At 56.1% G+C, this 10,075-nt stretch overlaps 1 protein-coding gene across 1 annotated transcript; it reads right to left on the bottom strand.

The window, feature by feature from the left end:
- Positions 1–1,467: 1,467 nt before the first annotated feature.
- GLCE (glucuronic acid epimerase) lies at positions 1,468–9,860 on the bottom strand. Its single transcript, XM_036389930.2, has 5 exons — positions 9,806–9,860; positions 9,204–9,300; positions 7,844–8,357; positions 5,648–5,884; positions 1,468–5,090 (listed from the first exon to the last, which is right to left on the bottom strand). The coding sequence occupies exons 3-5, from the start codon at positions 8,343–8,345 to the stop codon at positions 4,066–4,068; spliced, it is 1,764 nt and encodes a 587-aa protein (XP_036245823.1). The 5' UTR covers positions 8,346–8,357; positions 9,204–9,300; positions 9,806–9,860; the 3' UTR covers positions 1,468–4,065.
- Between the last annotated feature and the right edge of the window lie 215 nt (positions 9,861–10,075).

Genomic DNA, 10,075 nt, shown 5'->3' with positions numbered 1-10,075 from the left:
GCTCCCGGCGCCTCTGGAAAACTCCCGGAGCTCCTCCGGAGGAGCCCCGCAATTCCAGCCCTCCCGCGGCTCCTCATTCCCGGATTATTCCTTCCCAGCTGGATGGGAATGAATCCCAGCCCGGTGAGTTTCCCCTTCTGCTTCCCAAAAATCCGCTGCTTTTCCTGCAGTGTTCCACTGCGAACGGCTTTCCCAACGTTCGGAGAGTGGGAGATCCCAGCGGGATGGAGAGGGATGAGCGGGCTCAGTTAATTATTAATTATTATTAATTATTATCCCTCAGTTTTCCAGAAATTGGGAGAGAGAGGAGCTGGGCAGGGCTGGTGAATTCCCAGCTCTATCCCGAACTTCAATCCCACAGGAAAGTCCTGGGGACTCCTGGGAATTAACCCCTTCCTGCCAGCACTGGGACACAGCTTTTCCCTGGACACAGCTTCCCGGTGCTCTGGAATTCCGTTCCCACCTTCGGGGATGCTCCAAGGCTCTTTTCAATCCCAACGTGCCAAGGAGTGGGAATCACTTGGGAGAATCCCAGAATATTTTGGGTGGGATGGGCAGGGACACCTTTCCCTATCCCGGGGTGCTCCAGCCCAGCCTTGGACATTCCTGGGATCCAGGGGCAGCCACGTCTTCTCTGGGAATTCCATCCCAGCTGGGAATTCCTTCCCAAGATCCACTTTTCCAGCCATTCCCTGTGTCCTGCCCCTCACTCCCTGATCCAAATCCCTCTCCAGCCCTCCCTGGATTCCTGGAAGGGGCTCTGGGATTCCCTGGAGCTGCATTTCCCCATTCCCAACATTGGGATATTTTTAGTGACCGCTCCATTAAAATCCTCATTTAACAATTCCCAAAAGATTCCAAACAAGCTGGAATAATTCCCAGCAGGAATCCACCGCTTGTGCTCCTTCCCTCAATCACCAAACCCTTAATTAATGCGAAAAATCCACATTTTCCCACTTTTCCAGAAGAAAACCTCCTTAAAACCACGACACCTCAAAACGCCACCACCGCAGGGAAAAAACTTGGAATACATCTGGAAAATAAAATACTTGGAAAATCCCTGAATAAGGAAGACATCCCAAGGTTTGGTTTTTTTTTTTTTCTTAAGATAAAAAAATTTATTTCCCAGTCTTAGAAAGCTTTCCAAGCATTCCCAATGTCCCATAGAAACGTAGGAGAACCTCTTCCCGCCAAAAATTCCGGAGGGGCGGAATACAAAACTATCCTGTGCACATTGTGCTTAAAGGAGCGCCCTGCCCGGAGCATCCTGTAAACAAATTATTGCATATTTTCCATCGGGATCCTCGGGAAAATCCCGGGAAATCCAACAAAATCCCAGCCAAGCCACGCCCGGGGAGGAGGAGAACGGGAATGAGCGGCTTCCAGGGAATGCCTGGATCCCAGGGAATGCCGGATCCCAGGGAATGCCTGGATCCCAGGGAATGCCAGATTCCAGGAAATGCCTGGATCCCAGGGAATGCCCGGATCCCAGGGAATGCCAGATTCCAGGGAATGCCGGATTCCAGGGAATGACGGATCCCAGGGAATGCCTGGATCCCAGGGAATGCCGGGTTCCAGGGAATGCCCGGATTCCAGGGAATGCCTGGATCCCAGGGAATGCCCGGATTCCGGGGGGGGGTTGTGCTTGTGCTGCTGGGGTGGGGGAGCCACGGAGAGGGGATCCCATGGGAAGAGCCAACGGATCTCTGGGTGAAAATCTGGGATCGAAGCTGATCCGGGTCCCAAAGATCTCTGGGGGCTTGAAGGTGGAAATGAACAAAGAAATCCTAAACTGGAATGAATTCCAAGAAGTTCTGGGGATTGGCTCCATGGCCAAGGGTCCTCTTCCAATGCACAATGGAATTTAAGGAGTATCAGGAATTCCCCATGGATTCTCCATGGAATTGCAGCCTCTGGTAGGGATTCCTGGAAGCTCCACCTGTGCTAAGGCCACCAGAAGGTGATGGAAGGACAGGAGGGGCAACCTTGGAACGCTCCATCCCAAACTTCCAGCGGCATCCGTGGAGAAAGGATCCCATGGGAAGAGCCCATGGATCTCCACAGGAAAATCTGGGATCAAAGCTGATCTTGGTCCCAAAGATCTTTGGGAGCTTGAAGATGGAAAATGAAGAAAAAGATCCCAAATTGGAATGAATTCCATGAAGTTCTGGGCACTGCCAGTATGGTCAAGGATCCTCTTTCAATGCACAACGGAATTTAAGGAGTATCAGGAATATCCCCATGGATTCTCCATGGATTTACAGCCTCTGGGGATTCCTGGAAGCTCCACCTGTCTAAGGCCACCAGAAGGTGATGGAAGGACAAGAGGTGGGACCTCAACCTTGGAATGCCCATCCCGCGCTTCCGAGCTCTTCCAGAGCGGGAAAATCGGCCATGCTCCAACCCCACCATCAGCATCAATTCCCAAAAAACCCAACCAAGAGGAATTCTGGCCTCTGTAAGGCACCAACACCATCCTGGAGCAGCATCCAAGGAGGCTCTCTGGGTTTTCCAGCCGGGAAAACAATGGAAGGAACACGTGGAGGGAGGATGGAGCGGATTTTTGAGCAGGAATCCCGGGTCTGGGGTGGGTTTGTGTCTGCTGGGTTTCCATGGGCATGGAAAAAATTCCCCTCTACTACCTTTGGTATTGGAATTTCTCCTCTGCCATCCATGGGATGGATGGATGGATCCGACCGGAGCGCGTGGATTAAAGCCGGGAAAAGGTCGCTCCGAGATCGGTGAGAAATGAAGGAAAAGCCTCAAAAAATGAAAGCAATAAAAAGATGGAGATGGGTGTTGTCCTTGTGCCCAGGATTTTGGGATTGGGATCAGCTCCAACGCGGAATGGGAGCAGTGGGAATTCCCAATGTCCATCCTCGATTTTGGGATCAGGCAGCCGGTGGGATCATGGAATCATGGAATGGTTGGGTGGGAAGGACCTTAAAGCTCATCCCATTCCATAGGGACCTTCCACTGTCCCGGGCTGCTCCAAGCTGGCCTTGGGCATTCCAGGGATCCAGAGGCAGCCACAGCTCCTCTGAGAGTTCCAGCCCAGGGAGAGCTGGAAAAACCTCTGGGATGGAACTGTTAAAATGCTGGATGGGCTGGAGAAGGAGAAAAATGAAAATTCCCGAATTCTTGCATTTCCTGAGGAACTCCAGATGAGCTCCACGTCCCGCTCAGCAATTCCCGAAAACGCCCCCAAAGCTCTGAGGAACCTCCCAGATGGAATTCCAAAATCCCATAGAAAACACAGAGCTCCAGGAAAAAGGATCCCACCTCTGAGGGGATACCGGTGACAGGGATGAGGATCCCAGCTCCGAGGGAATTCCAGTGACCGGGATAAGGATCCCAGCTCCGAGGGGACACCAGGATAAGGGATCCCAGCTCCGAGGGGACACCAGGATAGGGGATCCCAGCTCTGAGGGAATTCCAGTGACCGGGATAAGGATCCCAGCTCCGAGGGGACACCAGGATAGGGGATCCCAGCTCTGAGGGGACACCAGGATAAGGGATCCCAGCTCCGAGGGGACACCAGGATAAGGGATCCCAGCTCCGAGGGGACACGGGTGCTGGTGGCCCGGGGCTGTGTGCTCCAGGCTCCCAGTTGTGCTTCCATGATGCCGGGCACGTGTTTTCCATGAAGAAACCCTCCAGCTCCAGGATCTCCAGGCAGAGAACTGGCAAAAAACTCCAACTGCGGATTTTTCATCCCGAAAAAGCGAATCCCTAGGAAACCCCCCCCCACTTTAAAGCCACGCTTTGCACTCCCAGGCTCCGAGTGATTCCCGTGGACGGCGCTCATCCCACGGGAGCTGCTCCAACACGGACACAAAATCCCGGTTTAGGAGGCCCTGGATGAGCTCTCCAGGCAGCGACCGCGCTTCCAAGACTTCTATGGCTTCTGCAAACATTTTCCTCGGAAAAGGAAAAACCAATCCCAACAAAACCCAACCTCAACGCGGGAGAGAGCGTCCCGATCCCAAACCCTCCCCGGAGCAGTTTTAAGGCCCGCAATTTTGGGAAGGAGCCGTCGGAACGGCGGGGAGGACGGGGAGGAGCTCAGTTGTGCTTGGCCCGCCCTCCCCGCAGGTAACTCTTCCACCTCTTGACGAACTCCTTGAAGACGGGCGCGTCGTCGATGGAGCCCAGCAGCTGCAGCTGGTTGATGTGCGTGGTGTGGTAGTCCCAGCGCGCCAGGTTGGGCGCCGTGCCCAGCATGAAGTGCCGCAGGTCGTAGATGGTGCCCGAGCCGGTGTCGAAGAGCGGCAGCATGGCCTTGAGCGACTCCATGCCGCGCTCGTAGAGCAGCCGCGCCTCCTTGCCCAGCTTCTCCCCGGCCGTCTCCTTCAGGTCGTAGAGGCCGATCAAGGAGTACATGAAGCCGTTGAGCACGAAGGAGCTGGGCGTGGTGGGGTACTCCTCGTACCAGTCGTGCCGGTTCATGAACACCGCCTTGACCCCGCGCTGCTCCGCCGGCAGCTTGAAGGGCGCCGTGGCCCGGAGCGCCGCGCCCAGGAACGCCGGCTCCTTGGTCAGCTGGTAGGCCCTGACCAGCGTGGACATGGCCTGGCCTTGCGCCATGGCCGAGTACCAGCCCGGATCCAGGGATTTGAAGCCTTCCCCCAGCTTCCTGGTGACCATGATGGGCCAGCCGCCGCGCTCGTCCTGGTTGCGCAGCAGCCAGCGGCTGGCGGCGAAGAAGGCGGCCATGTGGGCGGTGGCCGAGATGGTGACGTTGTCCAGGAAGCCGCGGCCTTTGGCCACCAAGCGCAGCACCCTCTTGGGCATGATCTTGGTTTGCTTCACCGCCTTGGTGTTGGAGAGCCCCACGCCCTTGCGGAGATCCGTCAGCAGGTCCCGGGTGAGCGTGCTCCAGCTGCTGCGCGCTCCGATGCCGTAGAAGATGTCCCTGTCCCTGAGGGCGATGAGCTGCGTGCTGGACACGTAGTGCACGGTGAAGAGCTGGTTCCTCTCCGTGGTCTCCAGCACCACGGACACGCTGCCGTTGCTCAGCAGCTTCAGGTCGAAGGAGATGATGAAATCCCGGCCGTTGTTGAGCTCCAGGGAGACGCCCTCGGAGCTTTCTGCAAAAGCAACCCCGGAAAAGGCTCGCTCAGCACGGAAAGATTCCCGTTTCCAAAGGGTTGGAGCGGATTCCAGAGGCCATCCCCGCTCCCAGGAGGGATTCCAAAGCTTTTAGAGCAGCCCTTCAATAATTCAACGTTTCTGGGCTGTTTCACCTGATTGGATCGGGAATGAAGGATAAGGAATGAAAAGGATGGAGAATGGAGGACTGGGAACAAAAAGGATGGGGAGTGGAGGATTGGGAATGAAAAGGATGGGGAATGGAGGATTGGGAACAAAAAGGATGGGGAATGGAGGATTGGGAATGAAAAGGATGGGGAAGGAAGGACTGGGAATGAAGAATTGGGAACAAAGGATTGGGAAGAAAAAGGATGGGGAATAAAAAGGATGCAGAATGAAAAAGATGAAGAGTGAAGAGGACAGGAAATGAAGCATAAGGAATGAAAAGGATTGGGAATGAAGGACTGGGAATGAAAGACTGGAATCAAGGATTGGGAACAAAGGCCAAACAAAACCCCAGCACCCAACAATTCCCACTCCCTGCTCCACCACCCACCTGGGCAGGAGAACTGCTTGACCCCGGTGAGCCGGGTCTTGTCCCAGACGGTGGTGAGGGAGCAGCCCTTGGGCACCGTCCATTCCCCGTTCCCGTTCCCGTCCCCCGCCGTCTCGTACACCTCCACGTGCGGCGGCTTCTCCGTCAGGTTCTTGCTGTAGTGGCTCAGCCCGTACTGGGCGATCTGGATGGGGTAGAAGTAGCCCTGGGGGCCCCACTGTGTGGAGAGAGGAACTCCTGCCCGGAAAAAAACACTGGCATGAGCGTTGGAATGAGGGAAAATGTCCTGCTCTGCACCCCGAAATTCCAGGAACTCCATCAAAGCAGTTGGAGGTTAGAGGGAAGTCCCAGGGAAGGAGGGCGTTGGGCCCTTTCCCAATAAAATCCAGAATTCCATGGTTTTAGCTGGCAGAGGAATCCCTGGCATGGTCTTCCCAACTTTTATGGAATTGTGGAAAGGCTGGGTGCAAGGGAACCTCAATCCCACCCCATTCCACCCCTTCCAAGGGTAAGGCCACTTCCACCATCCCAGAGTGCTCCAAGCTGGCATTGGACATTCTTGGGATCCAGGGGCAGCCACGGCTTCTCTGGGAACTCCAGTCCAGCCCGGAATTCCTGCCCCATATCCCATCCACCCCTGCCCTCTGGCACTGGGAGCCATTCCCCGTGTCCTGTCCCACCCAACCCATCCCTGACAATCCCAAGGCCCGAGGCGCCACCGCTAAACCCCATTCCTGCATTCCCAGCACCAAATCCAGGTCACTTCACGCTTCCAGCACATTTTAAGGAGGACTTCCAGCAGATTTTCATGATCATCCCAACCCCAAAAAACCTTCTGCTCTGCTGATGCCCCTGACCCTGTCACAGACCTTGCCAGTGGCATCCCCATTCCCACATCCCCACCAGAACAGCCAGGTCACTCTGTACTTCCAGCACATTTTAAGGATCATCCCAATCCCAAAAATTGCTGGGAATCCTCTGCTTTCCCAGCAAAACCCAAGTTCCACACCACTGATGCATCTGACCCTGTCACAGACCTTGATGGTGCCACCCCCATTCCTACGTTCCCATCACCATATCCAGGTCACTTCACACTTCCAGCACATTTTAAGGAGCACTTCCAGCACATTTTAAAGAGCACTTCCAGGATATTTTTGGGTTTATCCCAATCCCAAAAATTCCTGGGAATCCTCTGCCTCCCACCTTCCACACTGCTGACACACTTGACCCTACCGCCATTCCCATATTCCTACCACATCAAGGTCACTCTGCACTTCCAGCACATTTTAGGGATCGTCCCAATCCCAAAAGGATCCTCAGGCTCACAGCTTCCACATTGCTGATGCACTTGACCCTGTCATGGACTTTGCTGTGCCACCTCCGTTCCCACATTCCCACCAGAACATCCGTGTCCCTTCACACTTCCAGGAGATTTTACGGAGCGCTTCCAGCACATTTTACAGAACACTTCCAGGAGAGTTTAGGGATCATCCCAACCTCACAGACTCCCCCAGGGAATGCCCAGGCCCTCATCCTCCATGCCACTGACACACTTGACCCTACCACCATTCCCACATGCCCACCAGAATATCCGTGTCCCTTCGCACTTCCAGGAGATTTTAAGGATCATCCCAACCCCAAAAATTCCCGGGAATGCCCAGGCTCACACCTTCCACCCCACTGACGCACTTGACTGTGTCACCACTCCCATTCCCATCCAGGTCACTCTGCACTTCCAGCACCTTTTACAGAGCACTTCCAGCACATTCTACAGAGCGCTTCCAGGAGATTTTAGGGCTCATCCCAACCCCAAAGACTCCCCAGGGGGAACGCCCAGGCCCTCACCCTCCACACTGCTGATGCACTTGATCCTCTCATGGACTTTGCCAGTGCCACCTCCATTCCCACATTCCTACCAGAACATCCAGATCACTTTGCACTTCCAGCACATTCTACAGAGCACTTCCAGGAGATTTTAGGGCTCATCCCAACCCCAAAGACGTCCCTCACCCTCCATGCCGCTGATGCACTTGACCTTACCACCATTCCCACATTCCCACCAGAACGCCCGGGTCGCTTCACACTTCCAGCACATTTTACAGAGCACTTCCTGCACGTTTTACGGAGCACTTCCAGGAGATTCTAGGGCTCATCCCAACCCCAAAGACTCCCCAGGGGGAACGCCCCGTCCCTCACCCTCCACGCCGCTGATGCACTTGACCCTGTCACGCAGCTCCACGTTGTAGCCCTCGAAGGACATGAAGACGCCGTCGGGCCGGTACGGCGCGCGCTGGGCGTACACCTTGGAGTAGCTGTGGGAGAACTCGAACCTCTCGCCCCCGTCAGCCTGGGCGATGCGTCCGTACACCTGGAAGTACTTCTCCACCCAGCTGAAGGGCAGGAACACCTCGCTGCCCTCGCGCCGCCCCTTCACCGTCTGCTCCTCGTTGATGACGCAGTCGATCTCCTCGTAGCGCGGCCCCGCCGCCGCCCTCCCGGCGCTTCCCGGCATTCCCGGGGCTCTGGGGGCGTCCTGGGGCGAGGCCTCCTCGCTGTCGGGAATGCCGGGGTGCTCCGGGGGGCCTGGAGCGGGCTGGGGGCGATGGGAGCAGCGGGTCCAGAGCAGCAGCGAGAGCAGAGCCAGGAGGGAGCAGAGCACCAGGAGAGCCTTGGAGCTGAGGCGGGCCAGGCAGCGCATGGTGCTGCATTCCTGGGAAAAACGTGGAAAAACAGGGAAAAAACGGGATCAGGAGAGGGATTTGGGGTGTTCCAGATCAGAACGGCACCCAGGCCAGGCAGCGCATGGTGCTACATTCCTGGGAAAACACAGAAAAATGGGATCAGGAGAGGGATTTGGGGTGTTCCTGATAGGAATGGTCAGGGTGATGGGGTCAGGCAGCGCATGGTGCTGCATTCCTGGGAAAACATGGAAAAATGGGATCAGGACAGGGATTTGGGGTGTTCCAAATGGGAATGGCACTCATGGTGCAGAATTCCTGGGAAAAACAGGGAAAAATGCAGAAGAACAGGATCAAGTGAGGGATTTGGGATGTTGCTGATAGGAACAGGACCCAGACCAGGCAGTGCATGGTGCTGCATTCCTGGGAAAAACAACGGGGAAAAACAGGATCAGGAGAGGGATTTGGGGTGGTCCTGATGGGAATGGCACCCATGCCAGACAGTGCATGGTGCAGAATTCCTGGGAAAACATGGAAAAACAGGATTAGGATGGAGATTTGGGATGTTCCAGATGGGAATGGTCAGCACATGGTGCTGCATTCTTGGGAAAACATGGGAAAACGGGAGCAGGAGGGAGATTTGGGATGTTCCAGCTGGAAATGTCACTCATGGTGGAACATCCCTGGGAAAACCATGGAAAAACAGGATCAGGACATGGATTTGGGCTTTCCTGGATGGGAATGGTATCCCTGTCCAGGGTCAGTGCCAACATTCCCAGCAATCAGGGAAATCTGGGTTCCAGGCTGGGACAGGAACTCCAGAGATCCCAGCAGAGCTGGGAATAAACAGGAATGGAGAAAAGCAGCTTTGTTCTTACCTTAGGGAAAGGGAATTCTGGGAATTCTTGGAATTCTAACGCATCTCGAGCTTCCAGAGGCAAAAATCCCGGGATTTACGGATTCCTCTTGGGATTCCTGCAGGGAAAAGCGGGGAAAATGGAGCTGGAGCAGCCCCAGATGAAGCTTTTCCTGGGAAATCCTGGTACTCCCAGGAAACTCCTCCGAATTCCAGGAAAATCCTGACATTCCCAGGGAAATCCTGGTATTCCCAGGAAAGTCATCTGATTCCCAGGAAACGCTTCATAATTCCAGGAAAATCCTCAGGGAATTCCAGGAATTCCGGATCCCATATTCCCGAATCCCAGAGCCGCGATTCCTGCACTCCACATTCCCCCAGCCCATATCCCGTATTTCCGCGCATTTCCGCATTCCCAGCCCGTATTCCCGAATTCCCAAATTCCCACCGCTCCCATTCCCTCATTCCAGGCTCCGGCAGCAACCCCGAGGCGGCCCGAGCACGCCCAGCCCGGGTAACCTCGCTGCCCTCTCCCTCTCCCGCTGCCATGATTCCCACCATTCCCGTCATTCCCATCATTCCCGTCATCCCGGGAATTCCCAGGAATCCCGGCCCGCTCCTCACCTGCGCCCAGGGCCTGGCGGGCGGCGGAACCCCCGCGCGGGGCAGCGGGGGGAGCACGGAGGGGCCGCGCCAGGGCCCCGCCCTCGCGCCTCGCGGCCAATGGGAGCGCGCGGGGGGCGGCGCGAGCACAGGGCGCCAGCCAATAGGAAAGCGCGGCGCGGCGGTGCCGCCGCCACAACGGCGCCGGGTAGGGTAGGGCGGGGCGGGGAGGAGGCGTTGCCTCCCCGCCGGCTCCGGGGGCACCGGGAGCGCTGCAGGCGCCACTCGCAC

The sequence above is a fragment of the Molothrus ater genome, chromosome 13, assembly GCF_012460135.2.
Source record: "Molothrus ater isolate BHLD 08-10-18 breed brown headed cowbird chromosome 13, BPBGC_Mater_1.1, whole genome shotgun sequence".
Taxonomy (NCBI): domain Eukaryota; kingdom Metazoa; phylum Chordata; class Aves; order Passeriformes; family Icteridae; genus Molothrus; species Molothrus ater.
This window is presented reverse-complemented; position numbering and strand designations above follow the sequence as displayed.